The 25,068-nt window shown below is 41.4% G+C and overlaps 1 protein-coding gene across 1 annotated transcript; it reads left to right on the forward strand.

Annotated features, from left to right (window-relative positions):
- Positions 1 to 3,529: 3,529 nt before the first annotated feature.
- On the forward strand, positions 3,530 to 24,266 carry LOC119657484 (nuclear transcription factor Y subunit gamma). Its single transcript, XM_038064406.1, has 3 exons — positions 3,530 to 4,010; positions 16,744 to 17,455; positions 23,109 to 24,266. The coding sequence occupies exons 1-3, from the start codon at positions 3,994 to 3,996 to the stop codon at positions 23,352 to 23,354; spliced, it is 975 nt and encodes a 324-aa protein (XP_037920334.1). The 5' UTR covers positions 3,530 to 3,993; the 3' UTR covers positions 23,355 to 24,266.
- Positions 24,267 to 25,068: the final 802 nt, after the last annotated feature.

The following is a 25,068-nucleotide window of genomic DNA, read 5'->3' on the forward strand; positions in this document are numbered from 1 at the left end:
TTTCACCCACATGACTATTAAGGTCGCCGGCAATGATGATATAGTCATCAGCAGGCACGTTGCAGGTCTTTGCATCGAGAAGTTCCCAGAAAGTATTTTTCTCGACATCGGGAAGACCTCCTCCCCCTCCGGCCTGTGGTGCGTACGCGGTGAAGAAGTGAATAGCGTATACCGATATCCGGTCTAGACCTGCCTTAATAAAGAACTCCAGACCGAGTTCTACCGAATTCGATATCCCTAAAAGCTGTCTGGCGTCCTGACTTACGCCATCGCTCTACCTCAGACAGGGTCTGCCTCGTCTTCTTTTTCTACCGTAAATATTGCCCTTATAGACCTTCGGGCTGGATCAGTCACACCCATACGAATTAGGTTATCCGCCCACCCCAACCTGTTGAGCCGGATTTTATCCACAACCTGGAAGTCGTGCTATCGTGGATTTCATCGTTAAGTATGCTTCGGAATTGTCCATCCTTATGTAAGGGACCACAAATTCTTCGGAGGGTTCTTCTCTCGAACGCAGCCAAAAGTTCGCAGTTTTTTATGTTAAGAACCCAAGTCTTCGAGGAATACATAAGGACTGGCAAGATCATAGTCTTGTACAGTAAGAACTTTGACCCTATGGTGAGACGTTTTGAGCGAAATAGTTTTCGTAACCTGAAATAGGCTCTGTTGGCTGCAAACAACCGAGCGCGGATTTCATCACCGTAGCTGTTATCAGTTGTGGTTTTCGACCTTAGATAGGAGGAATTTTCAACGGTCTCAAAGTTGTATTCTCCTATCTTCATTGTTTTCGTTTGACCAGTGGGATTCCTTGTTCTTGATTTTTTGGTTTTTGGCGCTGACGTTGCCACCATGTACTTCGTCTTGCTTTCATTAACGTGCAGCTCGTAGGCCAGTAGTTGGGTGGACTTGAAGAGGATGGTGCCTCTCGCATTTACATTTGCATCGCGAATCACTTTCTCCAGGGCAAGGTTAAAGGGGACGCATGATAGGGCATCCCCTTGTCTTAGACCGTTGTTGATGTTGAATGGTCTCGAGAGGGATCCTGCTGCTTTTATCCGACCTCGCAGATTGGTCAGGGCCAGCCTGGGCAGTATTATCAATTTCGTCCGTCGTCTTCAGTTAATGGGACCTCCAACTCGCGGATATTGTGGTTGTTGAGCAGTTCATCAAAATACTCAACCCATCGCTCCACTATGCCCATTCTGTCGGAAATAAGATTTTCCTCTTTATCTCAGCAGGATGAGCATCGTGGTGTATAAGGCTGCATCCTGCTGACTTGTTGGTTAACTTCTGCGCCTGGTGCGGTTGCTTCGTGTACTTTTCGAGTTCACAGACCTGTTGGCTCTCCCTTGCTTCCTCCTTCCGTCTGTGAAGTCGCTTCTCCGCTCGATGGAGTTCGTGATAAGTCTCTGCGCGTGCCCCCGTTCTTTTACAATGCAGCGTTACTCGTTTTGCAGCATTATTCCGTTCCGCTGCTAGCTTACATTCATGGTCGAACCAACCGTTCAGACTTTTCTTGCGGTTGGGGCCAAGTATCTTTGGTGGTGGTGGTTGTGAAGATCATTTGTTGATGCTTCATCTCCAGGACATCTGTTGACTGCGGTTATTGTGGTATCCACTTCCCCCCTCTAGGTTTTACGGAGGGCTGTGTTATGAATGGCTTCGGTATTCACTCTCACCTGATTGTCAGAGGGGATTGTATGTAGTGTCGTAATTCGAGCTCGGAGCACTATGCCAACGAGATAGTGATCCGAGTCTATATTAGCCCCCTATATGTTATTACATTTATCAAGGCTGAGAGGTGGCGGCGTTCGATCAGCACGTGGTCAATTTGGTTGAAAGTGGTCCCTTCTGAGAGGCCAACGTATGTTTTTGGACCACTTTCCGCACAAACCAGGTACTTCCAACAACCATTTCATGCGATATTGCTGACTGAATAATTCGTAGTCCGTTATCATTGGTATCCCTATGTAAGCTACAGGAGCCGACGTATCACCTGAATACGGGCTCCGTCCCTACTTGACTGTTAAAACCTCCAAGTATGGTTTTGCTATCATACTTGGGGAGGGCTTCGAGGGTCCGCTCAACAGTAATTTTTTGCTGACTAAGAAACCTACTCCGAACACATGGTTTACTGGATGGCCGATATAATATATGGTGTAATGGCTCTTCTCTAGGAAACTGGTCCCTATCCAGCGCATCTGTTGCAACGCTGTTACATCAGCCTTATATTGGGACAGGGTATCGGTTAGCTGTTCAGCAGCACTCGATCTGTACGGGGAGCGCACGTTCCATGGGAAAATGCGGAGATAAGGTTTGGTAGTAGAACTGTTAGCGTTGGTTCCATAGGCGTTTCCCAGGTTGTATGCTCCGTTGTGGGTACCAATTCACTTTTCGCCCTGGGACCTATACTACCCTTGGCCGTCGGCAATGATGATACAGTTATCAGCAGGCACGTTGTAGGTCTTTCCATCTAGAAGTTGCCAGAAGGAATGTTTCTCGGTATCAGATCGACCTGTCTGTGGTGCCTACGCAATGAAGAAGTGAATAGTATGATCAGTTGATATAATGGTGAGCTTCATCAGCTGATCATATACCCGTTTTGTTGACATCATGGAAACCTTCTGAGTTGGCAAGGCCAACACCGTAATGAGTGTGTGGGCTACCAAAATAGAGAAGTTTATAGCCATTTTTACCGTGTTCACCTTCAATGTCGCTGCTTTTGGCACCAGACCATCGGGTTTCTTGCAGAGCGGAATGCACTTTTTCCGAAGGGCTCTTGCAAGTTCCTCGGTGTTTCCAATTAGGGTGCCAATAGTTAGCGTGTAGACATGTATTTGTTTTGCTCGGACTAACTTACGTCTTGATGCGTCAAGAGCCCTTGCCCATTTCTCGACAGCACCGGGGCCCATCCTGTCGTGTCGACTGAGGTGGACTTTCTAGCATTTTTCCGAGGCTTGTTACTCGATCCGATCATCTTGTTTCTAACGACCTTCGATGCCGTCACCAAGAAAGATCAGCTAGGATTTGGCATTTATTCACAAAAAACATATTAAACGTTTGGTATTTCTTTACACATTTCAAAAAGAGAATAGAAAACTTTTCAGAAACATTGTATCACTATTTATTTGCTTCTTCCCAATTGGAGTCAATTTGAACCGACGACTCCAACAACGTGACTAAAAGTCTCGACACCAGTTAAGGGTTAAGTGGAAACTATAATAGAATAATTCCCGAAATTAATTTCGCCGAGTGCTATTGGCGTCAAGTGACTGGTTGTATTGCTTCTTTCCGGGCGGTTTTATTCCGATAAGGTTAAATGTTTAAAATATGACTTGGTGGCTGAAATGAATGTTGCCTATAAATGAAACTCATTTAATGTGGAATAACATAAATTTCTAACAAGTATGTTTGACAATCTTTTACAATCTGAAAATTTCGAAACTAGCGCCCCAAGTTGACACTCCGAAAATAGGAATCGGGCAAGCCTAATGTGAATGAATAACTGTGAATGGGACGTGAATGGACGCGATATAAGCCGTCAGCCAATCAAGATCAATGGCGGCCAACAAAGCAATTTCATTGGAGATTGGACGCTTTTGACAAATTCGCTTATTGGTCTCAGGCTGCTTTGCCCACTTGTTTTGGTCACCCTGCAATTGGGCGACTGTTTGAACCCCAAAAAATAGCACGTGCAGTTGTTTACGGTCTGCAGTTTCAGTTGAAATATTTCGTGAGTGAGAAATTGGATAAAAGGCGGCAGTTGTATGTCGGACAGTGAAACTTAATAAAGTTAAGGCAATAGCCTTATTCAATGATAGTGAGGTATTAGTCCATTTCGTTTATCAATTGAAGAGTATGACATGGTGCAATGAGTTGCTCGTTTAAAATGAAAATTAAATATCAAGTGTTGCGATTGCATATGACCGGCTTAGAGAGGAACATCTAGTTTAAACCCTGCCAAACCGTGGGAGAACGCACGCTTAGAAGATGCTCTACGTCAACGGGTAAGCAGGAGTCGGTAATGTGTCGCTTTGTGTAGGCCTGAGTTGAATGTGGAATGCGACGTTAGGCTATATGGTTTTTGACAATTGCTATCGAATACTAGATGGCACTATTTCGCTTTCTAGTATCGTAAAGACGACTTAGGCTTGGAGAGAAGTGTATTTAGAAGTCAGGATATGTCAGAAGTATGTAAGTAAGAAGTCAGTAATTGAGCATTGTATATGCCTGATTTACGGGATCGCTCTACGTAAATAGAGCGACTAACTTAGGCGCTGCGAGTCACCCCAAATTTAAGCAAACTTACCAAAACATCTACGGAATGAGGGTGAGTTCAAGACGCTGGAAGTGAAGTGGGGATGCACTCTGATTCCCTAGACTAGAAAAATCTTCAAATAATCATGGGAAGCCCAAGTGTGTCGTTCCGATCATAGGTAATATCAGGTGAATACAATTCGATCCTCTCACAAGGTAAACAACCGCATATTTCGCACGTTTTCGTTTAATGTAGCCAACGTACGCGTCCTTAAAAGTAAGCTACATTACAACTACGAGACTGGGAATGGTTTAGACATGATGAGTTGCTGTTCATCGATTCAAAGCAACTCTATTTTTTACAAAATATGGTATTGGTTTGATGGTCTCCTGTAAACGAATTTACGCCGTTTATTAATGCTTATCATTGCCTTTTCTGCTTAGATACCCTCAATTTAAGGCCGATTTCTTAGTCATCCGCAAAACAGTTCCGGTAGTTCTGTTGGGCCATTTTAGGTCATGCTAAAGGGGTAGTTTTGTTCTTATCACGATAACTCCATCCAGCTTGTCCTTGCTTTTTATTGGCGGCTCTTTAAATAAAACTGTCTTCAAATTTCCGGTAACCTCCGAAAGAATGACGAAAACGGGGTTTTAGTTAGTTTTTAAGGTTTTGTGTAAACACAAAACCTTATTAAAATCGGTTAACTGTCTGTCTGTCCGTCACACGCATTTTTCTCGGAGACGGTTATAGCGATTCACACCAAATTTGGTAGAAAGATGGGAACTGTGAACGCTCACGCATATAGTGAGTTACATCCTTTTACGTCGAATTTAAGGGGGTGTTCCCATACATGCAAAAGGGGGGTGTACATTTTTTTTTCATTAAATATAGTCATGTGGGGTATCAAATGAAAGGTCTCGATTAGTACTTTTCGAAGCCGATCTTAGTTTTGACGTTTGTTAGAAATGTGGGGAGTGCGGGGGGTTCAAATTGATCATTTTTTTAACGAACCCATTCTCAGAAACTACTTAACCGAAAAATCTGAAAAAAATCAGGGGGTTGCCACTAAATGGTGCCTAGGCTCCGAAATACCCTCCATACCGATACCTGTTCAAACAAAGTTAATAATAGTACATTACTATAATTTTTAGTAATTGGCAGGAAAACCCCCCTTAAGTTTACCCTAGAATCACAAAATAATGCGATAATGTAGGCTACATCATAGAGCATGATCCTACCAAATTTTGTGAAAATCGAACTATTACTAACAAAGTTATAATAGGTCAAAGCTGTCGTTTCAGTGCAAATTCAAGACTGTGAATGTCAATATTACTTGTAAGTAGGTATATGCATATATTACGTGCTACATACTAATGGGACAAATGCACACTCAAATCTCTATATAAAAGAAATACACAAAACCTTTCATACCTGAAGCGTCTAGCTGCCGGTTTCCCGACTTGTTATACGTATGTAGGGTTCATTAAGTAGGCATAAAAATAGAGGGTACAATAAGGACTTCATTTCGATCGTTTTTCCAACCATCGCTGTTTCGGCCCGCCTTTGGTTCGTTTCCATAATTTTATGTACACCCTTCCACAATATTATTCATCCACTCTTATTGTTCGAAACTTTTTAACAAATTTTAATTTCTTGAGGATTTTTGGTGATTACTAGTGCATAAAGCAAAATTAATACTCGATATTGATTTACAGAGATAATTGTAAAAATGACCTCCAAAAAATGATACGTACACACTGTTTTTCGTGCTTAAGGTATATGGGTTGAATTGCCTTTCAACTTCCTGTTTTGTACTGTACTGTGTCAGTGTTGCCTAAAGGGAAAATATCCTTTCGTCCTGCATAAGATGGATCGGCGTAAATCTCTTAGTGGCGTTGAGAAAGCTAAAATTTTTGGTTATCCTAAATATGCGCAATCCAATCGTTCAAAAAGCATTAAGTCAGCATCGAAGATGCGATAAATATTGCATTATGGACATAAAGTCAAATTCGACAACTCGCTGTAACGAAATTAATGCCAATACCGAACACAATATGCTTACTGAGACTATAATAGGGCCCATATACTATCAAACACAACAAACAACGCAGGCTGTTGCGCGACAATTTGCTAATGTATGGGCACGTTTGATGCATCACGCAAATTTTTGACGAATTTCAAACTTTTGCGCAACGCGATGTGTTGTGTATGGGCATATTGTGCTTCGTTGCGCAATATTCAAGGTGGGGTTCCTTTTACATCAGCATGCCCATGAGGAGTATTTTGATATCATCATGGTAAAGTTGGGTTTGCCAACCTTACCCCCGGAGAGCAAGACTGTAAAGAGAATATATAGAAGGAAAAAAAAATGTCCCTCCTTTTCACTTCTCTTTAAGATACGGCACTCCGAAAAAGGGAGAGTTTCAAATCAAAATAACTGTTAGAGTAATTATCGTCCCAATGTGGAAGAGACCTACAGAGGGGGGCCACTCCCTTACCTTCCTACCCTCCCGATAACAATACAGGCAGATGCAATACCATTTTAATGGCATGTTACTCGTATCGTTTCCATCTTGTAACTAATATTTGAACAAAATTTCACTAAGTGCATGGGAAATGCAATTGCACAACGGAACGTTGCGCATAGTCCCGTTGCGTAAATTGTTTGACAGTGTATGGACCCTATAAGACAAACGAATTGCTATAGCATGATTATCGAAACATTTAAAATGCTGAAAGCTCCTGCGTTAACTAATGAAAAGGAAGCTTAGAGAAGACAACATAGAATTTGCGAGAATCTGCGAATTTTTTTAAATGTAATTTTGAGGGTTACTTGTAGTTTTCACTAATTAGATTACTTAGTCAGGTGATAGCAGATATTATAGATTCTGGATGGGACAGAGTTTTTTTTTGTAGTGTAGGTGAATGCATTTACGCACAATGTTGGACTCCCGGTTCGGTACGTCGTCGGACTTCCAACTAGACACGTCCCCATCGTCAGAGAGCTAGCCTGGAACCGTTTGTCACATTACTTCGGGCTAGTCCCCGAACTCTCCCGCCTTGCGGAGCCTTCAAATCAGGGAATTCCTTTCACCAACGGGAGGGGAGAGGAGGAAGTGAACTGTCAGTTCAAGGAACCCCCTGCCATCCGGCTTCTCCACCGGTCGAGTTCTATCTTCTTAGCAACGAGAAGGGCCCGACCGTATGGGCAACACGACTCCACCTGCCAGCACTCCTCAGCATCTCTTCGACAATGTTGTCTGGAGAGAGATCCTATGTGTTTAAATAGAGCTGCTGACGAACACCTTTCCACCTTCCACAAGAAAAAAAGGGTGGTGGGCGTCGTCCAAAACTCCATTGCAAAACACACAATCCGGAAATCCCGGCTTTCCAATCTTGTGCAGGTAAGACTGAAAACTTCCATGCCCACTTAAAAATGGGGTAAGGAAATAGTCAATCTCACCATGCTTCCGATTCAGCCAGGCACCTAAGCTGCCGATGAGCCGCGCAGTCCATCTGCCTCCAGCTTCATTTTGCCACGAGAGCTGCCATTCGTCTAGGGTGTGTTGTCGTTCTTCGCGAGCAACCACCTCCCTTGCGCTCGTATATGACTTGACGCTCCTTAGCAAGAAGGGCAACGGTGATCACTCCCGACTGCGTTGAACTCATCAGGAGACGTCGCCTGCTAGACGTAGAACCCCCAATGTTTGCCATTAGCCTACTTAACGCTGAAACTCCAGCTGCAGCCTTGTTTTATGCTGGTTTGATTTGCTCAAAAAAGCTCATCTTTGAGTCAATAGTTAACCCGAGGTATTTTCCAGCTGATTTTGACTCGATTATCGACTCGCCGAACGATATGGGACGCAGGGTCGAAAATATCTTCTTAGTCGGCACGACTACTTCGGTTTTTTCCAGTGCAAGGTTCAAACTATGAGTAGTCATTCATCCGCTTACCCGCCGCATCAATATGCCGATTCTGCTTTGCGCCTGTTCGACAGTGCGTCCAGCAATCGCCGACCAGCCGACCAGGCGCGACTCTTCTGGCATGTCGAGTTTATGTAGACTGCCATAGGTAGCGTTCCAGAGGTCCGGCCCTAGGATGCTACCCCCGACGTGACCTCCATCCTCCTTTGATCCTCTAGTGTTTCATAGAGCAGGGAGCGGTTCCTCAGATAGTCCCTCAATATCCGTAAGAGATAGTTCGGCACGTTGAAAATATTGTCTAGTGTGCCTAGAATGTCTTACGGAATTAAAGGCGTTTCTGACTTCAAGTGTTACGAGTCGAGTTCGGCGGCTATATGCCTTTGCTCGTCGAACGGCATCCACGACTTGCATGACAGCATCAATTGTGGATCTGTCTGCTCTAAAATCTCCGGTAGCGCGTATCGGTTCAACGAGTCTACTTCTGATGAGCTTTTCGAGCACTTTCCCAGCAGTATCAAGCGTACATAGTGGGCGGGATGAAGACGGCAATTCGGGGTCGCCTTTCCCCTTATGGATCAGCACGAGCCTCGCCACCTTCCAACGAGCAGGGAAAATGCCCTCTTTCAAGCAAGCGTTGAATGCGCCGAGCAGTAGGTCTGGCCGGTGTTGGAATACCAGTTTGTAGACCTCTGCTGGAATACCATTGGGTCCTGGCGCCTTCTTGTTTTTCATAGAGAGGACTGTCTGTTCCAACTCTTTTATAGAGTCCATCTGATCGGCCTTAAGTGAACAGGGTTTCCGCAGAGCCCCAATTTTTCGGGTTACCAGTTTGTAACCGAGCCCCCACGGATTCCCATTCACGTCGTCGACCAGATCTTGCCAGCAGCGAGCTTTGCTACATGCCCCCTCCCAGTCGCCTAGTTCATAACTGAATTTACGACAGTGCCAGCTGCGGCGCCACCGCCCCCAGGATGGAACAGATGGATTTAAAGATTGTTGCCGTGAGTTGTCGAAGGATATTTTCGGATTGTAACGTCTGTAGTGACAGTCTTATCATTTGGCCTGCTGGTCGTATGCCTTATATAGTTCGACTGGTTTTCCTCCGACTCGAATAGGCAAGTGCGCATGCTAGGACCTTTTCGATGATGCCTTACTAACACTCTTAGGGGAATACTATTTCATTTGGCTTTCAGCAGGATAATGGCATGGGGTTATTAAATTAACATGCGTAGTTTCTGATCTAAATCCCATTGGGGAGAATTTTGTCATCCTTGTTAAACTTGTGTACGCTAATTATCTTCAAACCCCAACAATTTAAGAGTTTAAAACTTCAATTTTGTTTACTTGGGGTGAATTAGACAATAATTTGTTGCAAACAGGAATTTGAAAACATCTTCACCTCTAATGGATAATAAAAAGGTTTTAAGCTTGAAAATTAGGTTTATCAAGTACTGTGAAAGATTTTTGCGCGAAACTAGTATGACCTATCTAGATGGCTTAATTGATAGAGCGCTAGGCTATCACAGCGAGAAGTCACGGTACAAAACTCACCCGTGGCAGCTTTGTATCGTGAGTGGATATCTGATACCAGTTTATTCAGCTGTGAAGTACGAGAGCCAAATCAAGGTAATAATCGTGGGTGAGTGCAATGCTAATGTGACCTCATTGCCTCTTACCGTGTAAAATAGAGGGCTATAATGCAGGGGCATTGTACCATTACGGTCTTGAATGAAGTGATCTAACACGCTCTAGGACTTTGATCCCAACGGATTGTCGCATCGACGATTATTATTATCTGAAAGTAGCCTATTTTGAGAAAGTAGTTATAAAAGTAATATTTTTAGTCGATCGTCATAACGTAATTCCATCAATATTACAATCTAAGTTAAGTATCTTTGGATAAGAACAAATGTTTCGCTAATATTTCAGATTCAAAAATCAGCATATTTGTGAACCCAAAGATGTATGGGTGAAGGAAATCGAAGCATTATTAACAAAGTTTTCTATTTCTTGTGACACTAGTGTCCTCCAAAGCATTATACGTAGAACATATTCTATATGTATAGCCACCACCAAGTGAACCGTCTGAGATTACGAGATCCCATGTAGGAATCTTTTGAATTTGAAGCCATGTAAAAATGGAAGAAAGTATATTGAAAGTTGTTCATATAACTAAATCCTTTCGTGTTAGAATTGTATGGTTTCTAGTTTCTTAACTTGTTTTATTGTTATTTCCCTATTTGATTTTCAATGAAACTGAGTTTCATTATCATGACACTCAATGCTGTGCAGGTGATAAGCTTATAACAGCGGGAGAACATAGAGACGAAGACAAACATCCATGACGACCGGAACTCGAACTCGGGACAACAAGATCGAGAGGCTGACGCTCAGCCAACTTGAGCAACGCACCGGTATGGAAGTTTTGATTATGAATATTTGTCTCCCATCATATGTTTGCGTTAAATCCGACGCAGTCTTTAACAAGTAAGACAACAGGAAGGAGCATAAACGCAAAGTCGGCGGAAAAGAAAGAATCAATAGGAATATTTGGATAAATGAGAGCAGTTTTCTAGGCTGTTCAGGAGAAGCTCCTACGGCGACATTGTGATCATGATGGATGATCTGAATGCCAAAGTTGGTTCCGACAGCACTGCTCGGACATGTTTTGTGGAGTCATAGCTTTGATGATCGTAACAAAAATGATGAATGGATGTAGATTTCTGCAACTTTCATCGTGTCGTCTTCACTTCTTACTGCCTTGGCTGGACGACGTGGAGAGTTCAATGAACAATATCATCTGCAAACATCTTGACACCGCTGGTACAAATGGGCAACTAATTCTGCTAATCAGTCCATTGCATTGATGTAAGTGTGCCGACTCAGCATTTTAATGTTGTATGTGTAAAGAATTATAAGTTGAAATGTGGGTTGTAGCAAGTCGAAAACATAATTACAACGCAGATCAATTTTTCCTAGAACTGCATTGTATGGCATTCAATGGGTATTATGAAGTCACCGCCATATTAGATATAAGTGTCCCAGGCATTGTACATACTCGTACGTAGTATATTAGGGTTTTGTGTAAAACAAAACCTTATTAAAATCGGTTTACTGTCAGTCTGTCCGTCACATCCATTTTCCTCAGAGATGGTTGTGGTGATTGACACCAAATTTGGTGAAAAGGTGGGAACTGTGAACACTGACGAATACAGTGAGTTACATAATTCTACATCGAATTTAAGGGGGGTCCCCATACATACAAAAGAGGGGTATAAAATGAAAGGACTCGGCTAGTACTTTCTGAATCCGGTATTGTTGACATTTGTTGGAAAGGTGGAGAGTGCGGAGGATTGAAAGTGATCATTTCTTTAAGATACCCATTCTCAGAAACTGACCAACTGAAATATCTGAAAAAAATCATGAGGCTGCCACTATATGGTAGCCATATGCCGATATCTGCTCAAATAAAGTTAATAATATTATATTACTATAATTTTTAGTAATTGACCGGAAAATTCCCTTAAGTTCATTCTAGCACCACGAAATTTTGCAACAATGTAGGATATAACATAAAGCATGAGCTTGCAAATTGCACTATCACTAACAAAGGTCAATAGGTCAAATTTGTCGCTTCTGTGCAAATTCAAGACTTTGAATGTCAATATCACACGAAAGTGGATATTTTCACTTAATATATTACGCGCTACTTACTAATGACAGAAATGCACACTCAAATGTCTTTATGAAGAAATATACGAAACCTTTCATACCTGAAGCGTCTAGCTTCCGGTTTCCCGACTTGTTCATAGTGAAGTCGTCTGCGGAATGGTAAAAGGGGGTAAAGTAATAAAACTACATCAGTAGAATCCTCCTCATGAGTAAATAATATTTGTTGATTTTCTTCCTCCAGTAAACATTTTCATCATAGAAAAAATCTTGTAAGTCCGCTGAGAATAGTAAAGTTTCATTTTGCAGAATAATGTGGTGTTGTAGTACATGAGGAAGAACAGAATCAACAGAAAAAAAAGTAAAGCTTAGTGTGACATTACAGCGGCCTTCAGTGTCCTATGCCAGCGTTCCGGCATCCCATTGGATTGCGGGTGGTACTCCGTCGTTCGGTGGCGTTTGAAGCCCAGAAGTTTGTCCAACTTCGAGAACAGGGTAGACTCGAAATGCATTCCCTGGTCAGTAATGACTTCGGCCGGAACTCCAAAGCGTTGGGGTCATTCCCGACAAAGCGCTTTGGTGCACCATTATGCGGAAAAGTCGGCCAGAGGTATTGCTTCAGGCCACGGGGTGAACCTATCGATGATTGTGAGGCAATGTTTGAAGCCATGCTAATTTCGTAAGGGATCAATAGTGCTGGTGTGGATCGTATGAAAGCGCTTTGTGGACGAGCAGAATGAGCCTACTTCCTTCTGCACGTGCTTGGTGACTTTACACTTATGGGACGCGATGCACTATTTAGCCCAAGAGTTAACATAAGCCGATTCATTGTCCGAATGCCTGGGTGCGCAAGATCGTGTACTGCATGGAATAATTTCTTGCGGAAAGTAGCCGGAATATATGGTCTTGCAGAGTATTTCGGAGGTTGAGTCGAGACGGAGAAACTCTCGAAATTTGTATTTGGAGTGGTCACTGAGGTTTTGAAGCACTGCATCATCATTCTGTGCCTCGGCGATTGCCGAAAAATCGACCGTGGCAAGGATTTTAACCTCTGAAATGCGTGAAAAAGCGTCTGCAACTACATAATCTACGTGCTGGATATCCGAAGTAAACTGGCTTAGGAGTACAGGAGTTGGCGAGGGGACGCTTTGTCGGGCTTCTGCCTAAAAGTGAAGGTAAGAGGCTTCTGGTCCGTGAACAATGTGAATGATCTGCCTTCTAATGAATATCGGTAGTACTTTATTGCCAGTACGCGGCTAACAGCTCACGATCGTAGGTGCTGCGGTTCTGTTGAACTGTATTGAATTTCTTGGAAAAGAAGCTGCCGGTGAAGGGCAGCAAATACTGCGATGTCTGAGACATAAACGAATACGACTAGGGAGGCATCTGTTTGAGGGAAAGCTTTAGGCAAGAAACGATGATAAAAGTTTAACATGCTCAAAAACCTTTGCAGATCCTTGGCCGTTTTAAGCTGTTGGAAGTCTGTGATGGCCAAACCTTGTCTAAATCCGATTCACTTGCCGTTGAGGGAATTTACACTTTCCAACGTTGAGAACCTGCCTCAAAGAGACGTTGAAAAATCCATTCGAGATGTTTTAAATGCTCAAATTCTCCAAGTACACGCAACACTCGCATGACAGAGTGGATGAACTACTGAAAAGTTTGCGCCGCATTGCACAGACCAAAAGGTGTACGCGTGAACTCGAACAGTTCGAAAGGTCAGCACATTGCCGTTTTCGGAAGTCTTCTGGAGCTACACGGATTTGATGGTACGCCTTGGCTATGTCCAAGGTCGTGAAAACACGGCAGTTAGCGAGATTATACCCAAAGTCATGGATGAATGGTATAGGGTAACAGTCTGGAATAATGAGCATTCAGACGTCTGTAATCGCCACGTGGTCTTCATTTGTCGTTGGACTTTGGAACCATGTGCAGTGGAGAAGACCAGCAGCTATTTGATGGTCTGCAAATACCCTGCTTTAAAATTGTGTCGAACTCTTCCTTTGCAACTGCGAGAAGATATGAGAGCCAGCAGTGCGGATGTGGTGCTTTATGCGGTAGTTATGTTGCTGTATTTTTGAAGAAGCGCGCGAATGCGAGGGTCGGCTACTTCTTTAAAAATGAGGGAAGGACTGACAGTAGAGTAGATGGTAAGTTTTCTTGAAGGTTTAAGCGAAGTGACGGATCTATAAGAAAGCTTTTCTGCAAATCAATCAGCGATCCATAGTGGCCTAGAAAGTCTGCGCCTAATGTGGGACTAATGATATTCGCAATAACAAAATGCCATGCGAACGTTCGAGGAACTCCCAGACTTACCGTCTACTTGCATGTAGCCACTAATTTGAGATGATGCGGAATCAGTTCGTGTTCCCCAAATCATAGGGACACTACTACCTCAGCGGGGCACCTTCAGCCAGCCTTAACCGTGAATGCTATTAGTATGAGTAGCCCTTATCCCATCAACACAGGATGCAATCATTCTCAATAGTTGATATTTTTACCATTATTTATGTTTTATTTGTATTGGTTTGTCTTTTCTGGTTTGAGTATTATCAAATTCAACGTGAACAGTCGAACCGACCTTCAAACATTTAACTTGAGACCGAGGCCGTTGAGTGAAAATTATACGAAAAAATCAAGTCCGAAAATTATGTGAGCCCATCTGTTATTTTGTTTTTTTCGGGCCTCCGAAAAAAATCCGGGTTCGAGAGAAATTCCCTCTTTCCACATTTTCTATTAAAAAGGCCGACACATCGAAAACGTGGTCTAATTGTGCGGTTCTTGGTGCTGGTTGTTCAGTAGCTTTGTACTGATGAAGGGAGTAAGTTGCTCCCGAAATATATATATACACAATAAAATAAAATTGTAGTTTGAAGTAAGCCACTGGTCTATCAATTTTATACTTAACTACAAATAGAAGGTTGTTCAGTGTTATTCTTGTGGAAGTTACGATCAAGAATCCATCTTACGCCATTGATAACTTCAATAGGTGTTGAGAATATATTAAAGTTCTCTATTAGTGAAATAACCTTATTCCTCAAATCCAACATGGACAGAATTATGTTCATAATTTTATCTCCTTTATTTTAAACTGTTCCATTCGTTAGCAGGGTCGGTTCGTTTAGATCGACTTCGCCACTTTCTACGGTGATAGGCTTAGTTCTGGTGGAATAGATCTTAAATCTCTGTTTATGGGATCAAGCCATCGTCATTTGAGTTTGCCTTTAGGTGTTTCTAGGATAGGAATGGCAGGTAATGTCCCTGACCCGAAGCAACATCAGCATTGTCGCAACACGGAGTTTACTACTTTTGGTAGTTGGTTAGCTCTTGGAACTAGAGGGAGTGACACGGCGAATTTTGGATTTGAGACAATTTTGGATTTGAGACTGACTGAGAACTGTAGAACGCACTTTATCCGAGAAAGTTACGTTGACAAAACCACCACTTCGCAAAATTATAGTTCTGGGAAAGCAGAGATCAACATTGTGAGGGCTTAGGTATAAAAGAGAATTCGTGAAAATAACAGGGATGGTTTTGAGGATTCAGGATCTTAATTAATCAATTTTTTACCTTGTCTAACGGTTTTCTTCTTTAGTGTTTGTCTCGTTTTGTAGCAGTGTCGACTCATCTATATTGAGCTCTTCACTTTTCTCGTTCATAGGATTGGTCCAGGTGCAGTCAGGCGGTCTCAAATCGACCACCTAGCGTATCATGCCATCGCTGTTTCATTTGGCGTTTTAGTGGTTTTCCATCTAAGCTAATTAATTCTGGTCAGCGCGATTTACATAACTATATCATAGGAGACGCCTTTTCTCGCAACTTTTGTCGGATAAGTGCAATTACATATCGATCGCGGATGTCTTTATTTCGGACGTGGTCGTGGCAAGGTAACGCGACTTATCCAAAAGAACATCTTAGTCCATATTACCACGAGACACCGTGGTATGTTCGTTGATTCATCGATTACAAAGATCAATAGAATAGAACAATAAATAAATAAATACAACGTCTCATTATCCAGATCACGCAGATGCGTGAATCAATTTCACAGCGTAGTTCATCGTTGGCTGATAACATTGATCTGTGAAACTTAAGTCGTTTAGTTCTGACCAGGTCGCTGTCATTGACAGTGGTAGCGCCTGTCTCATTGGGGTCAATCGTCTAAAACTGTTTTGTTAAAATTCAGCCGCAGATCGTGCTGTTTTGGACAAGCTGCTAAGGATCAGCGCGGTCTATGACTAAACCTAAAAGTGAGTTTCTGACCGCCGACACCAATGAAAGTGGAACGAACAGTGTCCGTGTCAATAACCTACCTAAAATTGAGCTTGTCTGATCTATGGTAGGAAAAGAAGACGAGGCAGACCCTGCCTAAGATGGAGCGATGGCGTGGGTCAGGACGCCAGACAGCTTTTAGGGATATCGAATTGGTGGACTTCGGCGCAAAACCGGGATGTCTGGAGTTCCTTATTAAGGCAGGCCTAGACCGGATACCGGTTGTTGCGCCGTTGATGATGATGATGTCTGTGGAGTGAGGATTAAGCGGGACCCAATCTATCCTTTTAGCTAGTTTCGTTGTATGTCCTTATTCCGGAAAACCCCGAGTCGCAGAAGGAATAACATCTTCGTCCCCCTCTCAACCTTGATTCTCAAATGAGGGACCGTAGTGAGTAGTAAGGTTTGTCCAAGAATTCCTGAAAAATATTATATGAAGTTTTATTCATTTTTTATATTGTGGTTCATAATTTTTCAATGTATTTCTATAGATTCGCTAATTAATAATCGCATTCTACAATCTAAGATACGGTCGATGACACAACGGTTCTAGATCTTCCTTCTAGTGATAGTATGTTTTTCCTCCATTTATATTTTAATTTTCCTTTTCTTTTTAGAGACAGCATAATAGACATAGACGACGATGCCAAAAATGGGATCGATAAGGGCCAAAAACTAAGTGAAGATCAATTAGAAATATTTTGGCCTAATGTTCAACTGGAGGTTAAAAATATAAAGCAAGTAGATGCAAAAACTCAAGTTCTGCCCCTCGCTCGAATAAAAAAGATAATGAAATTGGATGAAAATGCCAAAATGATAGCAGCGGAGGCACCGTTACTTTTTGCAAAAGCAGCAGAAATATTCATCCAGGAATTGACGTTACGTGCCTGGATTCATACACAAGGCAATAAGCGAAGAACTTTACAAAAAAGTGATATCGCTACTGCTATATCGAAATGTGATCAATTTGATTTTTTGATAGATATAGTCCCACGTGAAGAAACTAGTAAACCGGCGCGCAAGGAATCGGATATTCCGAAACCTTCATCGTCATCAACGGATCAAGTGCACTATTACTTTCAGTTAGCACAACAACAAGCCTTACAGGGAACATCACAATCAACTGGTATGATCAACCAGTCTCTACCGGTAGCTAGTAATACTAGTGTTTCAGTAGCGCACACGGCAACCACCCCGCAAAACATCATTTTAACTACTGGAAATACTACAACTTCATCAAGTCCTGTTGTGGGAAATATTCAGTCAACACAGCCCATTCAATTTCTGCAGCAGGTAGTGACATCCACTGGAGAAATTACGCATGTACCGGTAAGAATAAAGAAATAAACTGTGGTTATTAAGGGCTGAGATACATGTAAATTGCCAAAAATAAGCTAAGTTTCAGGATTTTTCCCTTTATGTTTTAAATATTTGAAATAATACGGCATCAGGACAAAAGTAAATTAGTTCGGGCAAAACAAATACGTGTCTGCACGCTAAATGTTGGCACCCCCACGGGTTAGACGGGAGAAAATCATTTCGGAAAAGATGTATTGATATTTGCACTCTAGAAGAAACTCGATGATCTCGCGTAAAATCTGCGACACAGCGCAAACGCGTTGATCGCCATCTTGCGAATCAAGCCACCGATAAAACGGCGTGAGGAACGCATTGAAGTCACCAAGCCTGGCAAGTAGTTTATCAACCAAGATCCTTGGCTTTGGAATGACGATGTCCAAATAAAGCTCCGTGAAAACAAAACGCCTCTACCATACGTTCCTCAAAGATAAAATACTGGGCAACTGGTGAATTTGCAAGAATGCGAACGAGGAAAAGAAAAATGATCGTTGTTATCCGTGCGGTCCATTACAAAGGCCTTTACTATAAACTGGACAGAGACAGAGAGAGATCCGTATCGACTTGTCAAAATCCGTCGCCAAGGTTCACAGGATATCGAACATTTCTGTTCATTTAACGACAAGAACCGTACTTAACTTACCGACCGACAAGCTACGATGGATATATGGCGAGAATATTTCGAACAGATTTCATCGGAAGAATTTGTTCATCTACCACTTTTACCAGAACTGCTGACATTTGGAGCAATTCTATCTGTCAGCACAACTGAAATGAACGAAACAATAAAACGAATGAAATTGGGGAAAGTAACAAGACCTGACGACGTCGCATCTGAGCTACGCAAAGCAAAGAGCTTGGACATAACACTGTGGCTTAGTGAGTTCTTCTTCATTTGGGTTACTGAGAAAGATAGAACACCAATTGACTGGCAAGAAATCACAACCGTTTCAATATGGTGGTCCGTGTTCATCATGGATGCACCTCTCACTGGTCATCCTGGTCCTTGTTATGGACACTAACGCGGGGTATCCAATGCCACATCCAAAATGATCTCCAGCAACTTGCCCAAAAATGGAATGATCGCCACATGCATCACGGTCTCATATTGAATCTGAATAAAACAGAGCTTTTGCCGGCCGATTCCCATGAACCAGTCGTAATCACCGTCAATGGCAGCAACCTGCCTAGAACTGAGCGATTTAAATATCTCGGGTTAATGCTATCCGTTATGAAATTTTAGTAGCGGTGGCATTTCTTTGTGATCGACGTATGAATGAACGTCTCAAATCAAAAATTTACTGCAATGTCGTCTGTCGTCAGTGTCATTAATGGTTGTAAGTGTCGGCGGACTATAAAAACAATGAACGGCGTCTTGCGGTAATGGAAACGAAGATATTGTGTTGGATCAGTGGCGTAACACGCCATTATCACATCCGAAATAAGGATATCCGCAATCGATATGGGGTTGCTTATTCAATAAGATGAATTGAATGCATTCAGATGAAATTTTTCATTTTTATTTTACTTTTAAAAAACATAATGTCGGCAATATTTGCTTTTGCTCCAATGACGTCACAATCGGGGTGCAACCTAAGGTCATTAATTTTTATCTGAAACAATCAAATATGCTACAATTTAGTGTAATAAAGAAAGTGAGAATATTATGTCTTGGAAAAATATTTTCTTTTAATAATATTTCACGTTTTTAGGGTCAACTAGTAGATACTAGTATACACAAAATATGCAGAACATTTCAACAAGATCAAAAAAGTTTTTTTTTTTTTTGAGTTATCTAGCACCCTAACTTCAAGTTAGTGTTTTGATTGTAAAGACTCACTGCTTTTCAGCGATTCCAACCCCATACTCTTTTCTCGTCAAGGTCGGTATATACCTGTACACTAATTGTGTGCATATGTATCTACGGATATAACTTATTCGTCCAAAAGGAATCAGAATGTGAGAGAATATGGGGAGGTCGGCACTATCCCTTTAATAGAGGGACAGACTCCTTCAAGGCTAAATCTTCAAAACCATTTCGTATTTCAAATTGAAATTTTTTGAGTTTATTTTATGGAAAATTATCAACATTTTTAGATTGGAAACCGGAAGCTCAGTGCTTCAGGTATGGAAGCTTTTGTTGATTTTGGGAATATTTGGGTACACGATGATTTCACTTCTACATAGCTCGTTGTGGACATAAATTGAATATACCCGATATTCAATTCGATGTGGAGCCGACATTTTATCTCTTAAGGAGAAGTAATTTAACGCGAAAGAGGCAATTTTGACCTATAACTTTGTTAACCTACATAACGAAAATTCTATGACCGATACCACGACTGTCTGGTCGTTGATAAAACCCGGCTTAACAGGTTGCGGTGGGCGAGTAAGAGGATGATATTGCCCGAGAAGTTTATAAGGGAAATATTTATGTAAGAAAAAGAAGAGGAGGCAGTCCCTGCCTGAGATGGAGCGATGGCGTAGGTCAGCACGCCAGACAGCTTTGAGGGACCTTGAATCACTATAGATGAAACATTTTTACTTTTGGGATTGGTTTGGACCATTATTTTGTAGGTTCCTTTTGGTATGTTGAGGCTACCATCCACTCAGAACGGTACGGCTTGACAGAATATTGCCAGGTATACTGGGACGATATGCGTATTAAAAACACTATTAGACAAATATTTCTGCCCTTTTCCAGACGAATGTCTGTTTCAAATAAACATTCAATCGTTTGTTGCCAATGCCTCAACTTCACGAGTCAAGGCACTGATCCAATTGAACTGTCGCGCCAACGATTATTATTCAAAACACTTGTAGATACTGTAGAACGATAGTCAAATCGGAAAAGCGAATAGCTATTTTCGGGAAAAGTGCGTATGATAGACAGGCTGACAGTAAATCGATCGTGTGCTTTGAGGTTACAGTCAGGTCTGCATTTCATCGGAACCTCATAGAATCTTGGATTTTTATTTCCTCAATTCATGTTCATATTCTGATTTTCGTTCGTATTTCCACTTGTTTGTTTGATATTTTCATTTCTATCGTTCAATAGGTCTCTTCTTGTAAATTCAGTTATTTTCTACCAACCATAATTTTAATAGTGTGTGTCCGGATAGCTGAGTGGTTAGAGCACAAGGCTGTCGTACGGAAGGTCGCGGTTCAAATCTCGCTGGCGGCAGTGGGGTTTGTATTGTGATTTGACGTCGGATACCAGTCGACTCAGCTGTGAATGAGTACCTGGGTCAAATCAGGGTAATAATCTCGGGCAAGTGTAATGCTGACCACATTGCCTCCTGCAGTGTTCTGTAGTGTACCGTTACGATCTTGAATGAAGTGTTCTAACACACTTCAAGGCCCTGATCCAATATGGATTGTTGTGCCAACGATTATTATTTCCGAGTTATCACAATCTCGGCAGATGCCTGATTTTACCTAATACTAGCACTAAGTGCGAACCATTTAGGCTCGGACGATCCTACCTACTTAAAAACTAAAGGGGTGCTGGTGGTGGTGGCCAGTGAAAGAATCCGTCGAGTACTCCCCGCAACATCGAGCACGTATGCAGAATGGTGTACTTCTGCATGGTTTGAACCAGACTGTGCAAAAGGACATCAAGAGAAGCCGTGAGGGATTTAGGTACAATACCTGTAGCTGGCAATATTATGGGAACTAAAACCACCCGCTCGAGACGCCAAGAGCCAATGGCTCATAGGTCACCTTTTTCTCCACGTATTAGCGTTCAATGTTGCTATTATGGAGGATAGCAACATCAATAATATACGCGGAGCGACCTGTCTTGTCAACTAACAGTACGTCAGGTTTGTTGTGTGCAATATGGCGATCAGTCACAACTTGCCGGTCCCAATACATGCTGTAAGCAGAGCTATCAACTACTGCTTGCGGCTCATATCGGTAAACCGGACATGTTCCCGTGATCAGCCCATGCTTGTATGCAAGGTTTTGATGGATAACCTTACATTCAGCATTATGCCTGGTGATGTATTGCACCGGTGCCATAACAGTACAGCCAGAAATGAGATGGTCCAACGTCTCTAATGCCGAATCACACATTCTGCACTGGTCGTTCTCCACCTGTTCTTTCATGATGAGCTTTTTATAAGCTCGGGTGGCGACCACGCCCTCCTGAATGGCACACATGAACCGCTCCGTCTCAGCAAAGAGCTCCCAAACACACAGCCATCTGTTCGACAAATGATTGCCAAAGACAATTCATGTGTTTACCGTGCATTGCTTTCGACTTCCATTCATCGATCCGCTCTTGGTCCGACTTCACCCCACTCAGAGGATTGAAAGATCTATCCTTCAAGTTAATTGGAGTCAGTCCATAGTCTGCCTTACAGACAGCCGCATGCAAGGGACTCGCCTGCTCTTTGCTGTAAAAATAAGCGCGCAGCGAGTCGACTTGTCGATGATATTGTGCCGCCACGTCAACCACGCTCCTACCTCCGATCTCACGAGGCAGGTCTATCCGCTCCACGGCAGACTTTGGATGATGCATTCGAAATTTGGAAATAGTTGTGTGCTATTTGCACTAGACTGCTTAACGATTTCCCAGTGTAATTCCAATCTATTTGAAAGGAAAAACACGAAGAGACCAGAGCACGGATTAATCATAAATTTCAAATGACGTCGTTATGAATTGAACTTTTATTTAAACGATCAAACTTAATTTACGAAAGGAATAATAGAGACACTTTTAACAGCGCGAGAGATCCGACGTTATTCCAGGCTGGAGGCAGAAGAGAACGATTTCTCTTCATGTGTTTTTTCCTGCCCCCAACTCATGGCACACTATCTCCGAAACAAATTTCGAATGCTGCGAATCCTGCCGCGCCACATCACTCCGCCCCCAGATGAAACCTAGGGGTGGGTTTCGGCGACTGATCCCGGAACTTCGTTCACCGTCAATCCACAAAGCGGACACGACGCTTCTTCGGGGCGGAGACGAGTTGTTTATGCAATATCAAATATTAAGCTCATCAGAATAAATCGCGACAATACCCAAATTTTCTATACCGTATTTCTGATTGTAATTCAGGTGTCCATAGAACAAAATAGTTTTTGTTCGGCATGAAGACATTTCAACTTTTATGATGATTAAAATGTAATAGTTTACTTCTGTGAGTCAAATTTGCATGAATCATAAAACTCCTTCGTTCTTGTGATTGCTATCAGGGCAGTGGTTGCCTATTATCACAAGAAGCTCCAGCTTTGTCATCATCGGAACGAAATAATTGTTTCCTGGCTGAGCAGCACTTGAAAATCATTAAAACTTTTTGTATTATTGGACATTAGGTGGCTAATCGTGTGCACTTTGCTCCACCAGCATTCGGAAACATCATCATCGATAAATACATTTTTTCTTTAATTTTGGCGCCTTCTGTGTATCAATATGTTTCAACAAGTTTGAACATGGAGTTCGGTCAAGGCGCTCATTTGATTAAAATTACTTTTCATAGAACATACGCACACGTATTTTCTTCAACGAAATAGAAACTATCTTCGTATACACATAGACATATCTGAGTTAAAATTTTTGTTCGAATCGGTATTGTTTCCCTTTATTTCATCATTCATATTACTTGAATTTTTATTTCAGATTACAATTACACCTAATCAACTTAATCTGTTGCGAATGGGACTCGGTAACGGTGCGAATACGTCGCCAGCTCAGCAAGTCATCATACCAACCATACAAACTCAGCAGGCTCCTATAGTGCAAGTGACGAGTAATCAACAACCGAATACATCGAATATTTACCTCGGCACAAACCAACATCAGCAGCAATCTTTACATGAGGACAAAAATAAGAACATAGCTAATCAATTTCGAAGGAATTGTTGAAAGTCTATAAAATGGCTTTTCCTATATAATTTGTTCAAAAATTAATTTCGACTATGATCTGTTTATTTTTAAAATATTTGGTGGCAAACAAATTACATCTTATAAATGAAAGCTTTCAAATTGTTCGTTTATAGCAATTTTCACACACGAAAGCAATCGCAATTTTCACCGAGACAAGGGAGAATTAAATTTTGTCGCTTGTATTTCGTCGTTACAAATCCCCGAAATCATGTCCGTAATCGATAATCCACTTTTCCTTCTCGCAATATTTTATATATGATTCTTAAATTTAAAGTCGTATTAGTGTTTATCATATGATTGGATGATATCGAAAATATCGAGCGACAACCGGAACTAATTCCGTAGATATTATATTAATTGATCTGCAAGTCTGAGCTGATTTTACCGTGTCGAATACAAAAAGGATATCTTTAGTTTGGATGCATGAACTTCATTCAGATAATCACAATAAGTTGAGAATTTTCCGCTAGCTCTGACCTCGATTGTCGCGAGAGGAGCCACAGATATTATCGTGCTATTTGAGGATATCATCCTTTTGACTTTTTCTTGGAGAATAATATAGCTTCAAAGGTTTGTTTTTAGAAATCCGTTTAAGTAATCAAATCAGCCACCAACATTTATGATAATTTAAAACCGATTTTCCTAAGATACAAAGAAATTAACTACCCAGGATGTGATTTTTTTTTTTAATTTTTGTTTCTCTAGAAGACTCCATTAAGAATATAATTCAGTATAATATCGAATATAGATAAATTATTGTTTATATAGGAAATATAGCCTATAATTATTGATTAACATATATGTACCTAAAAGTAATTTTAAGAGTAATAAATTATGTTTTGTATAAAGTTGTTTTGTAAGAGCGAAATAAAAGTTTTGTTGTAAGGGAAACGTAGGACTGTGAACTTCAGTTAATTTTTTATTATTCGGTTATTGTTTGCAATTGGATGTAGCCTATGGGCCAATTTTAGGAATTGTGATTCCATTAAAACTATTATATAGTGACAAAAATGAGAGAGAGCTAAAAGGAGTCGTATGTGTTTTGTATAAGAACATAATGTGCATAATGTTGGATACAATGCGAAGAAAATTAACGAAAAAAGATAGTATAAAACCTTCACTGAGGATGAATTACAAAAGAAATTGTATTTTCGTAGGCAAAATTGAAATCCGAACAAAGCTGAAAAACTTCTCCACAATCTTCGGACTACAATATTGTTGACAATCTGCGGAATTATGTCGACGATAGGCTTCGCAAAGATCGCATTTCGAGCAACAAATACTTGATGGTACGAATGGAGAAAAAAATTCAACCGAATATGTCGAGGGCTTGGCCGAATCCATGCCACTATGGATGAAGGCCGTATATGATGGTAAAAGTCGCCATACTGCAATGGTCGAAATTGCCAAAATTTTGGTAGAAAATCGAAAAAAAAAATTTATTATATATTTTATGAAAAATTCTCAGTTAAGCTAAAAGTATCTAAAGTGGCCCATCCAAAATGCATAGTAATTAATTTTTAACTATAACCCTGTTAGCTTACCACACCTTTCAAAGTTAGCTTTTTGTCAATATTTATTTTATTATTCTGTTTGCCCCAAGTATACACTTTGCAACATAAAATATTGTGCTAATATTATTTAAGCCATAAATGTTTGGAATGATGTTTATATGGGTACGATAAATTTATAT

The sequence above is a fragment of the Hermetia illucens genome, chromosome 5, assembly GCF_905115235.1.
Source record: "Hermetia illucens chromosome 5, iHerIll2.2.curated.20191125, whole genome shotgun sequence".
NCBI lineage: Eukaryota > Metazoa > Arthropoda > Insecta > Diptera > Stratiomyidae > Hermetia > Hermetia illucens.

Coding starts and splice junctions, on each gene's coding strand:
- LOC119657484 (XM_038064406.1), top strand. Junction 17,456..23,108: donor GAGAAATTACGCATGTACCG/GTAAGAATAAAG, acceptor TTTTTATTTCAG/ATTACAATTACACCTAATCA.